Source organism: Balaenoptera borealis (genome assembly GCF_965194805.1).
Source record: "Balaenoptera borealis genome assembly, chromosome: 8".
Classification (NCBI taxonomy): Eukaryota; Metazoa; Chordata; class Mammalia; order Artiodactyla; family Balaenopteridae; genus Balaenoptera; species Balaenoptera borealis.
Genome location: NC_138865.1, coordinates 101,680,465 through 101,702,698, shown reverse-complemented (window position 1 = coordinate 101,702,698; position 22,234 = coordinate 101,680,465). Strand labels below are relative to the sequence as shown.

Genomic DNA, 22,234 nt, shown 5'->3' with positions numbered 1-22,234 from the left:
ATTAACGTATATACACTTCCAAATGTAAAATGGATGGCTAGTGGGAAGCTGCTGTATAGCACAGGCTGATCAGCTTGATGCTTTGTGACGACCTAGCGGGGTGGGATAGGGAGGGTGGGAGGGAGGGGATATTGGGATATATGTATACATATAGCTGATTCACTTTGTTATACAGCAGAAACTAACACAACAGTATGAAGCAATTATACTCCAATAAAGATGTAAAAAAAAAAAACCTTGATTCCTATAATGATTGTTTTTAATGCTTATAGAATGTTATTTCTTTATTTCAGACTACTCATCTTAGACTCTAATTATACATTCATTTGTGTAATTATTTGATAATCTCTATCTTCACGGGAATGTTTAAGAACCATGAGAACTAGCATCAAATCAAGTTGTGGCTCATCATTTCATCCTTAGACTCTACCTTAGTGCCTGTATGTATGTCATGGATACACAATAAATATATGTTGAATCAGTAAATAACTTAAAACATGTTAAACTAATAGTGCCACTGTGACTTTCCTCCAATACTGAACAGCTGTCTTTTTTTTTTTTTTTTTGCCGTGACACATGGCTTGTGGGATCTCAGTTACCCAATCAGGGATTGAACCTGGGCATGGCGGTGAAAGCCCGGAATCCTAACCACTAATCCACCAGGGAACTCCCCCTAAACAGCTGTTTTAGGATGATAGTTCATTTACTGTATAGTTGTGAAGAGTATATAGCTTGTAAGATAGTCACTTGAAAGGATTTGAATATTTTAAAATATCTTTTAAAAAATTGTTATGAAAGCAATATAACAACTGTAATTGGAAAGTAGATTGTCTATAACCCCACTAATCAAACAATAATTTTCATTCTTTAGTTTTAGATTTTTTTCAATAAAAGGAATTCCTATTAGTCCTTGTTGAAGAGTCATAGAACTATTCATGCAAAGTGAATATCAGCTGTTAGGTTTTAAATGCAATTTGCTGTAATGCTAGTTACTCCAGAATATTTTTAGTGACACAGAAATGTGTGGGAGTTAAATGTTTCTATAAGTGAATATGGAAATGAGAATATATATGATTGTGAATGGAGATAGAGCTGTAGTTCTAAGTGGAACTTTTGGAGTGTGCTGCTTTATTCTAAGATAATTTTATTAGGAAAAAGTTTAGTTATAAAGGAATATTAAGTAATTCCTACTGTACATGAGATAATATATTTTAACACTCTCATGCTTTTAAGAATGTAAAAGTTACATGTGACTTTAAGATACATTTAAAATAATGCAAAAGTAAAATGTTGAATTATGGCGAGAGACAGTTTGTGTTTAAAAAAACAGTTCATGTAGTGATTAGAATAAAAGTTAAATTTTATATATTGATGCCTTAGAGTAAGTTTGTATTACAAACTCTGAAGGTGGGAGAATCTTGCTCTAGAAAATTACACTGAACTACTTCACATAACCCAATTGACTACCTAGTTTTTTGCCTTACGTTTCAAATTTGAAATAAGCTATTATTATTACCTAACTGCTATCTCTTGACTTTTATATATTTCTATAATACAGTAAATGTTTTGTACAAAACTGACATGTAAATTAGTACTAGATTATTTTTGAATGCTCCAGAGGGAAGCATAGGTTTCAGGGCATAAGACAAGCTCAAAGTAAAAGCCTAATAGACCTGACCATACCCTTTCCCTGTAAAATAGTTTTTGTGGCTCTCAGCTGCCTACATGTAGACATTAAGTTCTTGAATGTTATACAGGAGATAACCTTGCCTGGTTAGACTGTGGAATAGGCGTTGAGAGGGGAAGATATTTTAGAGACATTGAAGATATAAAATTGGTTGGACTAGGTGATTGGTTGGATGTGGGTAGGAAGAAGGAGGTATTATAAGGATAAAACTCAGGCTTCTGGGTGGGAGCCTGGGGCATTAAGTGAGATACAGAGAGAGGCATTATCCTTTACCAGGGAAGGAAGGCTATGAGCTACCCCTGTCTAATGACCGCTTATTTAACTATTTTAGCAAGTTCTTTAATGTCTAAGGGGATTTTGTGCATGGAGAAAAATCCTCATCACTGCTCATAATTAATGCGCAGTTTTTAAACCTACTTATGAACTAAGTTCCAAAATAGAATGTTTTAAGCATTTAGAATTGATTACAAGATTATTTAGTTAAATTATCTTTAATAACAGTTTAAATTACAATTAATTTGACTTCTATAATACTTCACTTTATATAGTGATTGCAAAACTTACTATACTTAAAATTAAACCTATTTTAAAATACTAACCCATGGGTTTAATTAATTCATTTACTCTCTCTGTAGTACTTTGTTTTTTTAATCTTCCTTGGATTTTAATAATCTTCCCAGATTCTTATTTCTGTACTTTCCCAGGATTTTAGTAATTTTTTTACACCTTCCTAGGGTTATGGTTGTCTTACCACTACCAAAACAAAACAAAATTTCAGATTAGTCAAGGTTTAGGGTTTGTTGATGGATTTGATTCTTAGGTAAATCACAAGAGTTGCTTATGCCTTTAAAGATGATTTAAAAGTTGCATTGGTGTGTACTTGGTCACTTTTGTAACTAAACTTGCTAAGTTAATGAGATTTTTTTTTTTTTTTTTAAACTCATGCCTTTTCTCATACATTTTTAGTTTCTTGCAACCTGGGGTTACTCCCTGAATGAAATACTCTTCTTCTTCTTCTTTTTTTTTTTTTTTTAAATGTGATTAGTATTTTATAACCCATTGTTCTGTTGTCATTATGAATTGCCCTTTTCTGGTAGCATTCCTGCCAGGAATTATGGACATTTCATCTCCCAAGAAATCAGGGATCAGGTCTGTACCATTAGCTCTCTTTAGGATATTCTGCTAATTCATCCAGTTAGAGCTCAGGGTTTCTGCTTGGTCATTGTGTGTGACCATGGGTGCTCATCTACCACTGCGTTTCCTTTCAAATGATGTGTGTGTGTGTGAGGACCTGCACTGATCTGACCCTCCTGTTCTTGGTATATAACTTGCTTTTTCTGGGACTATTTGGCTTATCCACAGTTCCCTATATCTACCCCTTCCTCCTGTAACTAAACAAAAAAGTAAACAGCTATGCCTTATAAACAGACATAAACTTAATAGGAGAAACAAAACATCTAAATGTTAACACTAACCTAATTATTAGCATGATGACTATTATTTTACCTTTCTTTACAATCTTTTTATATACTTTAATTTTTTTTTTTTTTGGCCGCACCACACAGCTTGTGAGATCTTAGTGCCCCGACCAGGGATTGAATCCGGCCCCTCAGCAGTGAGAGCGCAGAGTCCTAACCACTGGACTGCCAGGGAATTCCCTAACTTTCTTTTTTGTATCTTTTTATGAATTCATGGTTTATCATAGATTGAGTTTGTTCCATTTAGTTATAATTATTATTCTCTTTTTAATGTTCCAGTTGTTGCCTGGCCAACCTCAAGCTGGAAAGCATTCTTCACTTTACAAAGAACTCACTTCTGGATTCCTTTACATAACACATTACAGTATACTTATCCTTCCATAATTATCTTACCTTAATTTGTATTACATTACTTTTAGGGAAGTTTCTGTTATATAAAATCAGTAATACCCATATTCTGTACTTCCCGTCTGATCCATATGATACTGACTGATTGGTTTATTTGGGGAACGGGCTCACCATGAGCAGTACAACAGATTGAGAATAACATAGCTCTCCTTAGTGGGCAAAGGTCATGGACAAAGAAACTAGTGTATTAATATTAATTTAGAGCCTATAGTTACTAATTTTCACACTTAATCTCCATGGTAACAGGGAGTTCACTATAGCTACCTGTGCTCCGATTGTCAAACATGCATGAAGTTTTTTTAAAGGAGGCTGTTATTGATCAAGCCAAGAAGGACATGTGACTTTTTTTTTAAAGTTAGTGAATCATATGAAATTATTGTTTCTGTAGGTAGAAAATGGTGAAATATAGGCAATTTAATAAGTTTAACTTACCAGTGTGCTACATTACTTTCGACGGTGTCATATTTTTGTGAAGTGGGTTTTTGGCAACTGCTTTGATAAAAAACAAGTACTGTGCGGAACAGGGAACGAGGATGGTAGTGTCTGAACTGATTCCCAGGTTTGCAAAGTTATACAGTGCCCAGGTACACACACTGCATTAGTGGTTATTTTAAAATGAAATAAAATATTTTTCTTTCAATTTATGGGTATTATTTTTTTAAAAAACTACAAGATGTTAGGACATCATACTAATTAGGTTGTTTGGACTTGACATTCTATATTACTTTGGTAATGGTGTTTCTTTAACAGTATTTCGACAAAGTTTCAATTATTTTTACACATGGCACCCTTTACCATAGCATTAGCACTCACAGGCGTTAAGTATCGTACATTCTTGGGAGTTCTGTATTAAATCCTTCCTTAGGTAGAAGACTTCTCCTGAGGCAGTCCTGTCTATGAGGTTGGGTGGAGCAGGTAATGACATGTGGCCTGTAAAGGCCTTATAGAGCTTCTTCCCTGGAAGATTAACTAAGAGGTCGGCAGGAAGGAAGATTAGAATTAGGATTAGAATAGATGAAGAATCACCTGGAAGGCTTGCAAAATCATCTCCTCAGAAGTACCAGAATGTGTTAGTGTGAATTATCTGTTCCAGAAAGGAGTCTGCTATTACTAGAATTTGATGACAGGTTGATGGCATAAGCATGAGGGGGCAGAGAAGGAAAATGGAGATGATAAATTCCTAAAATGGCTGTGGCAGAGACAGGTTTTGCCCATTTCTGGCCTGGCCTGAGTCAGTTTACTGCTGCTAGATTTAAGAGCAGGTTTAGGGGAAAGTGCCGCAAGCCTCAGCTGCTTCTGGTTCAGCCCAGTCTCAGTGTTAATCTCAGTGAATGCTCCTGTTCCTTGTACATCCTGCGCTGTCCCTGACCTGACTCCTCTCCCAGGAGAGGAGGAAATATGCATCCTACCGCCCAGTTCTCCTTTGCGATCAATATAAAGTGCTTAAAATCCCTCATGTGAGTACCCTGAGGAGTGCTTGCTGCTGCTCTGCTTGAAAGCTCCCTCCTTCCCCATTCTTCATGCTTTCTTCCAGCGCAGTGATGCTAACCCAGTGATTCGAGGCCCCTGGCCTTTTTTTGCCTCCATAGTTTTTTTCCTAATCCTTTAACCTTTCCATTTGTTTTCTTCTAAATTAGGGATCAGAAACTTAAATGCCTACAGGTATAAACAAATCTGATAAGGCCTGTAACAAGCTGGAGAGTGCCCAGCTAAAGGGGACAACTGTTTCTTTGTTCTACCTAATTGTTGCCATGGGGGCATCCAGACCCCTACGCCAGACCTTGAGATGTTTCAAGAGAAGCAAGTAATCTGAGAATTTTGTATACAGTGTTTACATGTTGGCATTTAATTCAGATTTTAAAAACAGAGTTGGATGCTGCTCCTGGGCCAGGACTTCGAACCTCTGCTGTAGATCTTATGTTAAAATTGGAGCTCAAAATTGAGCCCAGTATTCAGGATTTGATAAGGGACCTGTTTGTACCCTGTCAGTTATGTTCCATTTCTCTCTCAGAATTGCTTTCTAGTCAGTTGCAGTTCTCTGACTTGTTCCTTGAAAGACTGTGTGTCATCTCTGAATGAAAGCAGTTAAGAAAAATACTGTTTTGACCTGAGTGTATCTAATGCTTTCCCCTCCTGAAAGAGGCATTCACAGAGAGGCCTAAAACTGAGAACTAAGAAAATCTTCACTCCCGGAGATAGAGCAGGATAGAGATTGGTCCCTGTAGCATTTGGGGCTGCAGAGATTTTGTTATAAAACAAATGCTGTTACCCATACTTTGATGATTAAAATTCTTTAGAACTAAGTCTTAAAAAAGTCCTCAGTCAGTATTATCCTTTGCATATTATCCTGTTAAAGTTGCTGGAAAATAGGCAGTAGGGAGATAGTAACCATCTAGGGAAACTGCTTACTAGTGGGTTCGTTATCGTGTTAGAGAACAGAATTTTGATTTCTGGGTTTCTAGGTAGCCTAGGTTTATAAAACAGCTCTAAAACATTTTATTTCTCTTTCTCGTCCCCAACACTCTCTCTTTTTTTAGGTTTTCAAAACAAAAATAGAGTTGCAATCTTGGCAGAACTGGACAAAGAAAAAAGAAAATTACTAATGCAGAACCAATCTTCAACAAATCATCCTGGAGCTAGGTATTGAAGAATAATGTGGTTTTTATATTCAGTGATATAAAAAATATCTTGGACAATATAACTGAAATTGGTTGGCAATGGTTTGTTTCTTTAACATTGGAATTTAACATGTTATGTTTTATTTCCTAGTTAGACTTGAAAAGTTAGATTATTTAATTGCTTAGATTTTAAATATTTTAATTCTAATCAGACTTAAAATTTCCCTACAGCCTACATTCAAAAAAAGAAAAGAGTTTTGTATAGTTTTTTTGTTACTGAAATTATTGTTAATGTCCCACTTTTTAAGCATTATGCAAAATAGGTAAAGTTGCGGTAGCTTAATGATCTTTATTGTATTCCGTTTCTGCCATCTTAAATCTCTTCCCTGACATCCGTTATCCCATTCAGCCACCACCCTAACTTTCCCCTCTCTTTTTTTTTTTATCTGTTTCTGTTATTTTATTAGCTTGTTAGATTGATTTCTAATAAAAGTATAATATAGTATAAAATATTCTTCTGTTTCTTCAGGGGACTGTCCCTGGTGAATTCAGGTATACAGGAAAGGATTCACGTGAAAGCTAGAGCTAATTTATTTTTTTAGGTGTGCAGAGTCAGCCAGACCTCTTAAAGGAGTTGTCTGTACGTACTCACCTTTGCTTTCTCACTTATTTACTCCCCAGCCCACTACAATCTGACTTCCACGCCTCCCCACCTCCAACCCAAAGAACAGGTTTGAGCCTAGGTCACTTGCAACCTCCTTGTGGCTAAATCTGGTGGACCAAAGTCCTTTTCTTGTTAGACTTCCTAGCATTATTTGACACCACTGATTGCTCCCTCCTGTTTTTTTCTTTTTTTTTAATTGAAGTGGAGTTGTGTTAACTTCAGGTGTACTACACAGTGATTTGACATGAGCATACATTATGAAATGATCACCACAATGTCTAAGAACCATTGTCTCCACACAAAATTAATACAGTATCATGAATCATATTCCTTATGCTGTATATTACATTCCTGTGACTTCTTTATTTTCTCACTGAAGGTTTGTGCCTCTTAATCCCCTTCACCTATTTTGCCCACCCCCAACCTGCTCCCCTCTGGTGACCACCTGTTTGTTCTATGAGTCTGTTTTCTTTTTTTAATTGGTTAATATATATTTTAAATTTTTTTATTGGAGTATAGTTGATTTACAACATTGTGTTAGTTTCAGGTGTATATGAGTCTGTTTTCATTTTGTTTTGTGTGTTTTGTTTTTTAGATTCCATATATAAGTGAGATCATATGGTATTTGTTGTCATAAATGGCAAGATTTCTTTCTTTTTTTTCATGGCTGAGTGGTATTCCATTGTATACAGTGCCCTCCTTAAAATACTCTCTTTCCTTGGCTTCCATTCATCCACTGTTACACTATCTTGGTTTCTTTTGCAGACATTTCTCCACTGCCTCTCTCTCTCTTTTTTTTTAAATTAATTAATTAATTAATTTTTGGCTGTGTTGGGTCTTTGTTGTGATGCGTGGGCTTCTCATTGTGGTAGCTTCTCGTTGCGGAGCACGAGCTCTAGGCGCACAGGCTTCAGTAGTTGTAGCACACGGGCTCAGTAGTTGTGGCTCGCGGGCTCTAGAGCGCAGGCTCCGTAGTTGTGGCACACGGGCTTAGTTGCTCCGCAGCATGTGGGATCTTCCTGGACCAGGGCTCGAACCCGTGTCCCCTGCATTGGCAGGCAGCTTCTTAACCACTGAGCCACCAGGGAAGTCCCACTTCCTGTCTCTTGAATGTTGATATTCCTCAGAGTTCTGTTCTAGATCCAGTCTCCCAGTCTATGTCTTTTCACTGGACAGTTGCTTTCACTTTCACAGCCTGTAATTTATGTGCCAGTTACTTTTATACATTTGCATCTCCAGCCTCGTCCTCTGTCTCAAGCACCAGACTGCCTCCTGGACATCTGCACTTTGATGTCTTCCAGGCATTTCAAACTGAGTATGTCCCACACCGAACTCATCTTCCCTCCCTCTCTACCTACTTAATATTGTTGGCTTGCTTGTCTCCATGAGTGGTACAGATCTACTAGTAATCAGAGTCAGAAATGTGAACTTTAATTGTTTATTATTCCCTTTTGCTTCCATCTCTAAACATTTATCATTCTCTTATGTTTATATTTTGAAATGTGTCTCAAACTTGTCCATTTTTCTTTATTGCAACTGATGCTGCCCTGGTCCTGGCCACTTTCATTTTTTGCCTCAGTTACTACCTCCTGAATTTCCCACAGTCTTAAGTTCTCTCGAATACATTTATCAGTTGTGTCAGTTAGGATGTTTTAATCTGGAAGTAACAGAAAACCAAAAAGTTGGCAAAAATGTTAGGATATAGGTTAACCAGAAGCGTGAAGATAAGGTGGTTCCAGAATGGCTTACTGCAGTGGCACACCAGTGTCAGCACTGACCCAGCTTCCTTCTCTCCCTTCTGCCCTTCTCCATGGGTCAGCACCTCCTTACTGGTCAGAATATGCCTGCAGTAGCCTAGGCATCACTGTACACCGAGCCCCCGTAGAGGCAAAAGCCAGAAAGGTTCCTCTCCTGTGTCCATTTTGTAAGAGTGAGGAAAACGTTCTCAAAGCCTTCAAGCAGACTACCCGTGAAGTCTAGCTGCCCAGAATTGTGAACCTTTCTCTTGCCTAAACAGGAAACCAGCAAGGGAAATGGTGTTGTCTTATACCAGTCAAAGTTCACCCCCTGGGGGATAACCTGGCCCACCATGAAGAATGGGACCAACGATAATTGAACTAAGTGTGGGTTCCATTAGCGAGGAAGGAGGGAGAGCAACAGTTGTTGGGGAGATGACCAGCACTGTCTGCCACAGTGGCGGTCTTTCTGAACCGTAGTGTGATAATTCTGATCGAGTCACTCTTCTGCTTGTAACACTCTTGGGAGTCTCCCTTCACTGTTAGGATAAGGTCTTCATTTCTTAATTTATTTCACAAGGCTCTATATATCCCGGCACCTGCCTTCCTCCCTAGCCTCATGTTTTGCCAACCCATTTCTCCCCTCCTGAGCCCTGACCTCCAGTCCTACCTTTGCATGTTCTACCTTCTGCTTGAAACATTCAACTCTTTAGTTTTCATCATAAATGTAACTTTATGATAGACCAGAGTACCTCAAATCTGTTTGAAAGCAGAGGACCATAAATCATCAATAAAAAGGAGATAATCTGAAGCCCTAGTAAATAATATAGGCTTTCTTCATATAAATTAATGTAGACAGTGGGAGAAGGAAAAAAGACTTATTCAGGAAGTTCTTCTTTCTTTCTTTTTTGTAATCCCTATTTAGAATATCTAATGAACAGTGTGATTCAGAAGGAAGGGAGTCTCTAAACAGTCAAGTAACTAAGATTCCCATTTTAGCATTGCGCTCTCGAGACCCTCTCTTAACAAGGACTTCCGGGACCACGCTGAGCAGCAGCACATTGCAGCCCAGCAGAAGGCGGCTTTGCAGGTGAGGAAAGTGTGGCTGACATTCTTGTCTCATTGGAGATTTCCTGGGGCTTGGAAACCAGCACGCTTCTTATTTTGTATTTCAGTGGAGCAATATCAATAGAAACGTTCCACACGTAATTGCAGTTGTTTGCTGACGTTCAGTCATGCCCAGAGGATTTGAAGGACCAGATACGGCAGTAATGAAAGTATCTTTCATGGTGTTGACGTGGTCATGATTGATTCTGTGCCACACCTGGCAAGGGACCGCTGCACACAGAAGAGTTTAGGGTATTTGGATGGACAGAATGATCTTGAAAGATGAACTGGCTAGTTTAATAGTACATATCTATTTTTTCAAATTTGTCGTGACATTATGTCCTTTGATAGTCTTACCGGTTTATTATTGTTGTTTGGATTCTTTTTTTAATGGTCAGCATGTCTGTTGTGCAGGAAATGTTTAAAGACTATAGGAATGTGATAATCTATCAGTTAAAAAAATTGTTCTTACTATGATCAACAATTTTAGTATTTCATTGATCTTGGATAATTTAACTAAGATTCCTAGAAACCTTGCACTAGACATCGTTACCTAGGCTTTTAAACCTTAGAATCTCAGAATTGGAAGGGATATTAAAGATCATCTCACTTTAGACAACCTATGAACAGTCCTTTGTTTAGTGACAAGGGACGTCACTGGTGGTTTTCTGTTATTTATATGCCAACATCCTCTACAAAATGTTGGTATCTTAATCACCAGTAATCAGCTGTCTTTCCCCCTTCTCCTTCCAACTACTGCCCTTCTTTCTCACTCTCCTGCTTTACTGACCAAGAGCAGAATACTTTGGGACCTTTGTTGCTAGATTTCCTCCCCACTCCAAGGAACAAAGTAATTCATGTCTTCGACTCAATTATTGACTGAAGAGAATCACAGGGGAGAGAGTGGGGATGATATATTAGTACCTGGTGCAAATTGTTAATATGAATTCTTTATTATTGTCCATCTCCTGTGTATTTAAACAAAATTAACAGCATAAGAACTGATTTTTAAAACAAATTTGGTCTCAAGCACTCAGAAAGGATAAGTAATTTTAATGCCTTGGTTGAAGAATTGTGACTCTTAATAGCTGAATTGCCTTTTTTCTCTTTTTCTTTTTTTTTTAACTCTTCCCCAGCATGCACATGCACATTCATCTGGATACTTCATAACTCAGGATTCTGCATTTGGGAATCTTATTCTTCCTGTTTTACCTCGCCTTGACCCAGAATGAAGAAAATATTTGTAACAAAAGTGACTTTGTAATATCAAATGCCAAAGCTACTATCAGTTAGTGCTATACAAACTGTGACTTGCCGAATTTTGGTGAACTTTTACATATTTTGTTTCTTTAAAAGAAAGATATGTGTAAGTGAAAACAAAAAAGAAGGGTGACCAGGATGATGAAAGCTCTGGAAGCTGTATTATCTGAGGAACTGATTATGCTACCCATGACTGTAACTTTTGTGTCATGCAGTTTGATTTTTAATTCTGAGTCAGACTCTGAATTAATTGGATGTGGTCATATAAACCCACCCCACCACCAGCTAGTTGGACTGAGTATATTATGTCTACAGTAGACTTTCAATAACCATTTAAAGTACTTAACTTTAAACAAATGAGGGTGCTTTTTAAAAATGTGAACCAATAGGCTTTAATAAGTTACATTCACATTTGCTGTTTATAGAATTGATATCAGTGTACCTTTTGAGTTTATAATCAACGTATCCTGAAATATCCTTTAACTTGTGACTCGTTCCCCAATTCTCAATTTTAAAGGAAAACCCAAGATAAGACTAAGTTACCAACCAGTCTTAAACATCTTTTATAAACCTATGCCACTACAAATTATGTGACTAAATGCTATTAAAAACAATTAATAAGAAATGTAGTTTTAAATTTTGTATATGCTCTTATTTAGTGTTACTGCATAAATGGTGTGCCTGTACAGTTTTACTGCCCATTTTTGCTCTAATTAGAAACATTAATTAAAGTTGAGCCCCTTTTTAGTTACTGTAAAAAGGAAAGAATTAGGTTAAGCAAGTTTCTCAACATGATACATCTTTAACAGAATCCAGGGTGCTTATTTAAATATGCAGTCCTTACAGCTGACCCTAGTCCCACGGAATTAGTGTCTCTAATTCAAAATAAAGTCTGAAAACCATGGGTTAGAGAATTCAGTTGTAGGTCCCTGAAACTTAGAGGTCATTTAGCTAACATCGACATTTTTTTTACTTTTAATAGGACTGAAATTAAGTTTTCTACTATGTCACAGATATAGTATTTTTTGTAACTGACCTCATCTTGGCCTTGAGTCCCCATCCTCCCTCTCTGGTGGTAGCCTGAAATTTAAACTTGAGATTCCAGTTTGGGTCAATAATTAGAAAAAGTTCATCTCCCTTTTCGAAGAGTTTCTTCTCTCTCCTTCCCTTAGATATTTGTACCAACCACACAGCCCCATCTTACCTAAACTATATGAAAAGGAGTGGACAATCCTAGATACGGCTGTGCCATTTAGATTCTTTCTGTTGAGAACTGGGACTGGTTTTCTTCATTTGGGTGAGTTGGCAGCTGTCCCCATCGTAACGGTCACCATTACAGCAAAGGTGCCCTTTCTTCTGCTGCTGAGGATCACCTGGGGCCTTTGCCTCCGCCCTGCCTCAGGTCCACACAGCTAGCCTTGGCCCTTCTTATGGTGGCCCTCATTTTCTTGAATTGATTTGACTAAGTTTCTGTTCTGTGTGAACCAGGAGCTACTGGCATCATTCTAAATCTACTGATGCTAAGGAGATAAATTTTTTGGATTGTATAGTTTTTTATTGTTGAAGCCTCTGCCAAATGTGTGACTTTTATAACCTCGGTTAAAGAGATCTTTTTTCCAGTGGTATCTTTTCTGGTCTCAGCCTTTCAAATAGAGTAAGCACTTCCTTCACCCCTCTCCTTTGAGTCACTTACAAATTCAGTTCAGTTCCATGTGTATTTTTTAATACCTACTCTGTAAAGCTGTGCTTTGGGGGGAAAAGGAGAGTAAGACTTGCTCTTAAAGAGGTCACGGTGGAGAGGATCCTACTCTGGTACAGCAGTGAGGAAGCCAGCGTCCAGTGAGTGGCACAGGGGCCGCATCCCGGAGCACGCGCAGTCTACACAGGCCTAGGAGTGTCGATGTGATTTTACCTGGCAGGGGAGGGAAGAGCTGCTCCAGGTAGAGGTCAAGATTTCATAGTCAAAGAGAAGTAGGGACGACGACAGTTGTGAGGGCTGCAGAGGGTAATGGAGAGGGCCGCAGTGGGCTCCGTCAGAAGCCCTGAGGACAAGTGCCAGCGTTGCTCCCCTCGGGCCGTACGCGTGTGTGGCTAAGCCACTGAACCTTGAGCTTTACGTGTCACTCTGTCTCATCTGTAAGACGGCACAGAACACACTCTGCCTACTCCATAAAGTGTCTAGACCAGTATTTTTCAAAGTGCAGGTCTCAACACGTTACCGAATTGAGAGGCCAACTTAATAGCTGAATGGGGTGTGACCCGCTTTTTTTTTTTTGTTTATAAAATAGAAAATATCAGAGTACATGGCATGTAGTAATAGGAGGTTTTGTTCATGAGTCTTCCTTTTCTGTGTGTTTGTGTGTTTTACTTATTTTGTTTATTGTATGCTCCACTAGCATGTAAGGTCTTTGAAGGCAAGGGCTTTTGTTCCCTCCTTCCTTTTTGTTTACTACTGTATTCTGCTGAGAATAGTATTTGGCATATTGTAGGTAGTTAATACTTACTTATTGAAGGAATTAATGAATAAATATGACCTGGATCATAATATAAAGGTTTTTTTTTTTTTTTTTTTTTTTTTTTACTGTGAAACGGCAAAAATGTTTTGAAAGCCACTGCTGAATAATACAGATGATAGTGCTTTGTATGACTCTGGAATAAAAACTGAAATGACTTAATAATTTCAAAGGCAGATTTTTTTTTTTTCCCTGAACAATCTATAAGCTGTCTCATTATTTGTCTCAGTTCTTTGCTTTACTTTGGCAATAAAAACTCAGCTTTTATATGCACTTACGGCCCATTGAGGCAAGGGTTTTGGCAAATATGGTTACACTCAGAATAGAAGATCGACAGAGAGGACATCAGTTTGTTAGAGCAGTTGGTCCCCCCATTGGAATCCTACCAGCTGGCACTAGCCCCTTTCAGTAGCATTCAGTTCAACCAGTATTTACTGAGTGCTTCTTCCCCACCTCTGTCTGCACCGTGACTAGCACACAGTTGACACCCACAGCTTTTTTTAATGAGCAAATAAAGAATGAACATGGATGGAGGAGGAGAACTTCGCTGTCCTCAAGAACCTGACAGTCTAGAGTAGGTGACACTAGTAGCTAATGCTAATAGCACACCAGTAGTGAGGAAGGAATGAGTACATGAGCGTGGAAGGACCAGTGACGGCTCCATCAGAGAACAATCAATCATTTGAACTTGGCTTTCAAGATGAGAGATTCCAGCCAGGAAAGATAGGAGAGCAACATTCAGAGCAAAAGAAAAACCTGCACAAAGGCAGGTAGGAGAGCCGGTGTAGGGGCCGTTGTGAAGCAACCAAAAGTCCAGTTTGGTTGGACTTGTATGGACATTGTGGGTAAATTTGTATATGGCAATAATTAGAATGAGGCCAAACGTAGGCTGGACTCATATTCTAGAGAGTCTGGAATTCCAGGGTGAGGCAAATGTCTCTAGCCCAGTATAGAGCTGGGAGTGACTGAACATTTTTGAGCACAGGCAGATATAGAGATGAACCAATTAGGCCCTCATCAGCTCTTGGGAAAGGGGGACTTGCAAGGCACCAGAAGAATTTTCACTCTCAGTTTCTACTGAGAATTCAGACAGGCGTGTTCCGTTTACATCCATGCCTCAGCTCCAGCCCCATCTACCTCTGCTGTCTCTTCCGCTTAGTCCTTGGATTCTTAACCCAAATTTCTGTTTCCTCACCTCCCCCCTTATCTGCCTTTCGCTCCCACAGCTTTCTTCTAGAGCTCTACCTCCAAGAACCTTTTAAGAAAGAAAAAGCAAGGCGTCCTTGCAAATATTCATTTAACCTTCACGACAGCTCAGTGAGTGGACATTCTTAGTAGTCTACTCAGCACAAATTCTTCCTTTCCCCTTCCTAACAATACTCAGATTTTTACTGAGCATGACCCTTCCCTAATACAGCCAGTTTGCCGACTGTCTCAGCAACAGGGGTGGGCCTTAAGTGCTCCAAACCGATCAGGACAACTCCCTTTTGCCACAGCCAGTCAGCACGTGGTATATCACAGGCCACGGGAACTGGTTCAAGAGTGGACACGTTACCCAAATTCAACCCAAATGAGACTGCAGGAGAGGTTTGCTGCACGTATGGAAAAGATATGTTTTCACCTTTCTGAGACCGCTACCAAAAGGGAGTCTTTCTAGATGTGTAAAAGGAAATTATATATATTCTTTTCCTGAGTGTTGTTGGCAGCCGTCTTGTGACCATGAGGTGGAACAGCCTTAGGATGAAGCCACCACGATAAAAGGTGCAACAGAGAAATATAAAGAAACTGGATCCTTGAGGACATCATTGCACAGCTGAGTCAATTCCTAAAGTGCCGCCCTTCCTCTATGGAAGGGTATGTATGGGGGTAGTAAACTCTCATTATTGTTTAAGCCAGATTAAAGTAGGTTTTCTGTCACTTGCCATCTAAACACAAGATGTACTAACTTGCTAAGTGATCTCTTAGCCACACAGCTAGGAGGTGGGAGAGCAGAACTCAAAACTCCCATCTCGCCTTGGGTGCCACCCCCACTGCCTGCCTTTTGCTCTTAGTTGCCACCAGAGTGAGCTGCCCGCTCTTCCCTCCCTTGCGGTTCAGCCTCCTGCCCTGCACCTGTGGCCCCCAACCCTCCCATGACGTCCTTTCCTGATGATGCCCTGCTGTGATATCTGGAATTCCTTTGGTTCAATCACCAAAATAAATCTATACATACGTTCGAACTCTTTCTAGTCCCTGGCTTCCTCTCGAGGTCTACAGGTCTCCGGTGCCTCTCAGGAGGAGGCAGATCAGGGGTTACATCCCGGCTGCAGGTTCAGCTAGTGTCTGGCTCACTCACCATTGCCACTCCAGAGTATTCATTTCCTTTCAAAATTCACTTCTTAAAAATGCATGCCCCCTCCCCCCCTTAAAAACGCCAGCATCGCCGTTGCCCAGTACTCTGCCTGGGTGCTCCCTCCCCTTCTTTAAGGACTCGACTCCTACTTCACAGTCGTCCTCTCCCCTGCGTTACCCCTGCTGCTGTCCTGGAGGTATCGGCAGCCACTGTCGTGTGAACTAATACCCTAGTCTCCCAGGTCCTTGACATCCTGGGCTCTAAAGACTGCCTTCCCCGTTCTTGAGTCACCAGACGCAGGCCATTCTCTGAAGCTGGAGTCAGATATTCCTCTTCCGCCCCAAGTTCTGCATCCCCTCCTGCAGCCACATGCTCTCAGGTTCCACATTGTCAGTTATTTCTTTGCATTCCTAGCTTTCTCCACAGAATCATGCTTTTTGCCTATAAATGTGCACCTACTTAAAGATAGTCTTATGATCTTACATTTTGTCCAAGGCTGGACTAACCGTCCCTTCACCGCTAGACAGCATTTGCTTCTACAGCACCTCCCACTAGCACATCTAACCACCCTACCTGCATTTGTGACCATATGATACTCTGCCTTACTTGCTGTAATGGATGAATGGTTCACATTCCTTTTGAAAGCTGGTTTCTTCATTTGTCTTCCATTGATCTACATCCTATTATTTACTGCCCCATTTCTCTGCTTCCCTAACTCCTGAAAAGAGCTGTCTATGCCAACTGCCTTTAATTTCTGTCTGCATATTGTCTCTGGAACTCACCCTAATCAAGCTTATGTCTCCACAGATTCACTGAAATTATTCTTGTAAAACCACCGGTCGTCTCCACGTGGCCAAATCCAGTTGTCAATCTTCATCCCTTGTCTTGCTTGAACTCTCAGCAGCATTTTCCACAACGAAATCACTCCCTCTTTCTTTTTTCTTTCTTTTTTTTTTTTTTGGCCACTCCGAGCAGCATGTGGGATCTGACCTGTGACCCCTGCAGTGGAAGCGCAGAGTCCTAACCACTGGACTGCCAGGGAAGTCCCCCCCTCACTTCCTCTTTCTTGAAACGCTCTCTGCACCTGTCTTCAGCAGCCCTGCACTCTCCTGGTTTTCCTCCTACCTTATTGGTTGTTTCTTCTCAGTCTCATTTACTGGCTTCTCCACCTTCCAAATGCAAAATGTTGGAATACCCTAGAGATCAGCCTTTCCATCTCCTTTCTATCTACAGTCATTCCCTGGGTAATCTTCATCCAGTACTGTGGCTTAAGTACAATCTTCTGATTGATTGCTTTCAAACTTAAGTCCCCAACCCTGAGCTCTCTTTGTGTTGGTTAGTCTCCAAAGATGGCTGCCATCCAATCCCTCTAGGCACATGCCACTCTTCTCATCAAAAGGCGGAGTCTGTGTTCCCTCCGCTCGCGTGTGCTGGCCCTGTGACATGTTTTGACCAATAGGATATGGCAGAAGAGGTGCTATGTCATTTTGGACCTATCCTTTATGAAGCCTGACAACTTCGGATCTCATCCTTTCTGGAGAAACCAGTTGCCACGTAAGAAGTCTGACTCCCTGAGGTGCCAGATATGTGAATGAAGATACTTTGGATCTTCCCACGTAGCCCACTACTGAATGCAGCCAAGTGAGTGATCCCAGCTGATGCCACATAGAGCAGAACTGCACAGCTGAGCCAGTCAGTCAACCCACAGGATGATAAATAATAAATTGTTGCTGTTTTAAACTCCTAAATTTTGGGGTAGTTTATTTATTATGCAGCAAAAGATAACTGAAATACCCTTGATCTCCAAACTCCCATATCCACTGTCAAACTGACATCTCCACTTGGAAGTCTAATAGGCAACCAAACTTAACATGTCCAGACTTGGACTCTTAACGCCTCACCTTCCCAGCATACTCTTCCCCTGGCATTCCCTGACTCAGTAAATGGCTATTTGCACAGCCATAAATTATAGGAGTTATTCTGGACTCCTTTCTCACACTCCTCTTTCAATCTTAGCAGCTCTAGCCTCAAAGTATATTCAGAATCCCAGGAATTCTTACCACTTCCACTTCTAACATCTTGTTCCAAGCCACCATCATCATATACCTAGACTTCTGCAACAGACTTCTAACTGGCTTTCCTCCTTCCACATTTGTCCCCTGTCCTTCATCTCACCCCACAGTTGAGAATTTCAACACAACAGCCAGAGTGATGTTTTAAAAATGTAAGTAAGGCATCTGAAAAGATGCTCAGCATCACTAATCATTAAGGAAATGCAAATAAAAAACCACAATGATGGCTGCTGTCAAAAAAACCCAAACAAACCAAAAAAACCAGAAAACAAATGTTGGTGAGAATGTGGAGAAACTGGAACCCTCATGCACTGTTGGTGGGAATGTAAAATGGTGCAACTGCTGTGGAAAACGGTATGTTGGTTCCTCAAAAAATTGAACATAGAGTTATCCTTTGATCCAGTAATTCTGCTTCTGGGCATAAACCCAGGAGAACTGAAAGCAGGGACTCAAACAGATATGTCTGCACCCATGTTCACAGCAGAATCATTCACAAAAGCCAAAAGGTGGAAACAACTTAAATATCCATCATCGGGCGAATAGATAAAAACTATGGTATATACATACAACAGAATATTATTCAGCCTTAAAAAGGAATGAAATTCTGATACATGCTACAACACAGATGAACCCTGAAGCCATTATGCTAAGTGAAATAAGCCAGACACAGAAGGACAAATATTCCACTTATATGAGATGCCTAGAGTAGTCAAATTCATAGAAACAGAAAGTAAAATGGCGGTTTTACTCAGGGGCCGGGAGAAGGGGGAAATGAGTTATTATTTAATGGGTACTGAGTTACACTATGGGATGATGAAAAAGTTCTGGAAATGAACAGTCGTGATGGTTGCACAACAATGTGAATGTACTTAACGCCACTGAACTGTAACATTTAAAAATGGTTAAAATGGTAAATTTTATGTACATTTTACCATAATAATTTAATATAAGTTAAGATCATGTCTTTTCGCTAATGAGTTTCCATCTCACTAAGAATAAAAGCCAAAATCTTTACAATGGATTACAACTATACAAAATATTGTCAAATGAGTCTCTGTTGGAACAAAGAGAATTTAGCTGAAAACAGGCAACGTTTTTCCCCCCTTGAATCTTAATGTACTCTTTTCTCTTTCCCTCTTAGAGTTATTAAGCTTTTCTACTGAGAGGCTGTTGATCTACTGAAAACGGCCAGTGACCAAAATGACAATTGGAATTTGAGCCAAAAGTATATGTGCTTCCATCTCGTGCTAGAGTTAACAGGTCTACATGATAGTGAATGTCAGTCCCTGGTCCAGAGTGATATTCTTATTCTTTGCAGCTTTGGTCAGACAAACCAGCCTGGTCCATCAAACAGAAAATAGTTTGACCTGAGATGCCCAGCCCTTCCACTCTACTGGAAGGTGATGATGTTTTCTTAGCCCCTGCTGTCTGCCTCAATGTCAGGCGAAAGCAGCTTTGAAGAGCTAGGGACCTCCCCCCAGCTTTTCCCTCTGCCTGGCACTGTCTTCCCCCCTTTACCCATGTAGCTTTGCTCCCTCAACAGTCTCAAGTCTTTACTTAAATGTCATCTTTTAAATGATGCCTTCTTGGACCACTGTATTCAAAATTTCATCTCCCTTTATCAGCAACCTTGCTTAATTTTTCTCTGGACACTTGGCACCTTCTAACATAGAATGTAACTGACTTTCTTATTTTGTTTATTGTCTGCCTTCTCCCACTAGAATATAAGGGATGTAAGTGCAAATACTTTTGTGTGTGTGGGGGGGGGTTTCACTGATATATACCCTCAGTACTTAGAATAGTGCCTGGCACATTGTAACAAGTGTTCAAACATTTTAATGAACAAATGAAATAAGTCTGACCATCCAAAGGGAAAACTGGCATCTTGGTCCTCAGCATGGACCCTCTCCCCAAGTGAATGTACACATAGACATACACACAAAAAAACCAATGCCTATAATCTTAGGGGTTCCTAGACTCCCTGAAACCCAGCCATGGGTGCCAGGTTAAAACTCTTTGGTCAAAAGGAATTTAGCTGTACCTTTTTGGGTACTTCTCCAGCGCATTCTTTTGGAAATCTTCTCCACGCCACAGATGTTATGACTATTGGGAGTCTCCCAGGAGATTCCAGAGCCTTGTAATATTGTAGCAAACACAGTGAAGCTGGCAGCCGTAATTCTGTTAAGAAAACAGGAGTGTGTGCCAGCCCCTCATTATTCATTACTGAGCTATTAATTCAAGTTCTCTTAGGAAAACATCCAACAGTGAAAAGACAGGCTCTGAGCAGCCACAAGCTAAAGCACAGCCAGCCCTCTGTCCTGGTGTCCCGGGTTAGCCCCTTTGTGGGGCAAATGCTCAGCTGCTCCCTTTGAACACACCTGGCTCCTTGGGGATGGGAGTTGCCCTGCAGGGTGACAGTGACCGGCTCCTGGTCCTGTTCAACGTTGCTAACTCCCGAGGCTGCAGAATCCAAGAGGACTGGCTGCTTCTTAGAGGGGGAGCTCACATGTCCAGCGTGCCGGGCAAGAACTGAAGGCTGAGTAAGACTTTCACAAAAGAAAGGGGTGATGGCAGAGGAGCGGGTGGAAGGAGAGGGCATCCTGGGCAGAGGGGAGGGCAGGAGCAGGCCCAGTGCAGAGACGCGGGAGTGGGGAAACAGCATGAGCCAGCCTCCATGTGGAGGGTATGGAGCTTTATCAGAAGGGCTTTGGAGAGCCATGGATGGGGTAATGATAGAATAAGATGTGCATTTAGTGAGATTTTCCCAGGAAGCAGTGGAGGATAGACTAGTAGAGGCAAGAAGACCACTCAGATTGCTTTTAAGTGATCCTGAGGCAAGTGGTATGGGCTGACCAAGCTGGTGGCAGCGAGCAGAATGGGAAGGGGAGAGATTCAAGGGTTATTAAGGCGGGTAGAATTATCCCATGATGGAAACACAATGGAGGATGAGAGAGGAATGGGGGGAGAGGGAGGATGGAGGTCATAGAAAATGTCAGGTTTCTGGCCTGGGCAACACGGTGGATCCAGGTGCCATTACCTTAGGAAGAAATACGGGTGGGACCTGGGTTGAGGAGCCTTTCTCAGCTGCGGTTCCACTAGAGAAGTAAGCACTGCTGCTAAGGCCTCCACTGTCTGGAAGGAATGAACGTCTCTCCCCTGATCTAGAATGGCACTAGTTCTCCTTAGGAGAACTGAGAAAACAGGCACTCGAGTTGCATTCTGCATTCTGCGGTTCAGACCAAGAGCCCCGGTTGAAAAAGGTTTCGATAATGTAGGTCTGCTTATGCTCAGGCCATGGGAGGGGATGAAATCGCCCTGACGAAGTGTATAAAATTGAATCAGTAAAAATGACAGAGTCAAGGGATGAGGCGTCTGAGAATCTAGAGACACAGCGAAAACATCAGGAGACAGTGACACCTTAAGTCCTCATGGAAGCCAAGGAGAAGGTAACTTCAGACAGAAGAGGCTGGCCAAGCTGTTTCCCACAGGGGTTGGCTGCACCCCTGGTGACGCTAGAGAGGATTCCTGGGGTACATGCGGGCAAACGCTTCTAACTTTAGTAGTTACGTATTGTTGTCTCTATGTACTGCAAGTAATCCAGCATTTATGTAGCAATATAAATAACCACAGCTAACAGTTATTATTTTTTGACAGTTACTAGGTACCGGCCGTTGTTCTAAGTGCTGTATACGTATTAATATTCTTACTTAATCCTCACCACAATCCTACAAGCTAGATATTATTGTTACCCCCTTTTTAAAGATGAAGACATTGAGGCACAGAGAGGTCAAATAACTTGCCCAAGGTCACAGAACTAGTAAGAGGCAGAGCTGGAATTTGACCCTGAGGGGTTTGACTCCAGGAAACCTGCTTTAAAAACAAGGATTTATTTCTGGCTTTAAAATAAATTCAAGTAAAAGAAAAGGATCAATTTCAAGAAAATAGCAAATAAATAATAGAACAAGTGGACTCAGCTATCACAAAATTGTTAAGGAGGGACACGAATGACTGACACTTGGGAAACAGCGCCCTGGCTGCATTGTTACATTGAGGAGAAACGCATGATAGTGAACTGTACATGGTCTGCACATGTCCTGAGACTACGGGACAAAAGGAAACATCTAGATAATGCTGTTCCCTGCCTATGGGGAGGTCCAATTGCATCCTTTCAATTCTGGGCCATTATCCTAGGGACAGACAACAAACCACAAATATAGTATTAACTGTTAACTGTCAAAAATGTTCTTTGTTATCGGTGGGCGTAACTGTTAACTGTCAAAAATGTTCTTTGTTATCGGTGGGCGTTAGATTCTTTAATAATGTCTTTAAAGATTCACTGGGTTCTTTAAATTTGACCAA

General features: G+C 40.6%; 2 protein-coding genes across 4 annotated transcripts in view; one reads left to right on the top strand and one right to left on the bottom strand.

Annotated features, from left to right (window-relative positions):
* The window catches only part of KIAA1958, a 225,725-nt gene that overhangs the window by 28,368 nt on the left and 175,123 nt on the right, over window positions 1-22,234 (bottom strand). The gene's annotated exons all lie outside the window — the stretch shown is intronic.
* The window catches only part of INIP (INTS3 and NABP interacting protein), a 53,570-nt gene that overhangs the window by 20,407 nt on the left and 10,929 nt on the right, over window positions 1-22,234 (top strand). The window contains exons 3-6 of one of the 3 annotated variants that reach the window (XR_014247923.1): window positions 6,111-6,213; window positions 9,591-9,681; window positions 9,767-9,868; window positions 15,178-17,444. Coding sequence is in view for 2 of the 3 variants with exons in the window: in XM_082404254.1 (XP_082260380.1) it covers window positions 6,111-6,213; window positions 9,591-9,681; window positions 10,835-10,930 (290 nt within the window). In the remaining variant the exon portion in view is untranslated. Of the gene's footprint in view, window positions 1-293; window positions 441-6,110; window positions 6,214-9,590; window positions 9,682-9,766; window positions 9,869-10,834; window positions 13,644-15,177; window positions 17,445-22,234 lie in introns of those variants that run through there. The other 2 variants (XM_082404255.1, XM_082404254.1) reach the window with 2 other exon arrangements.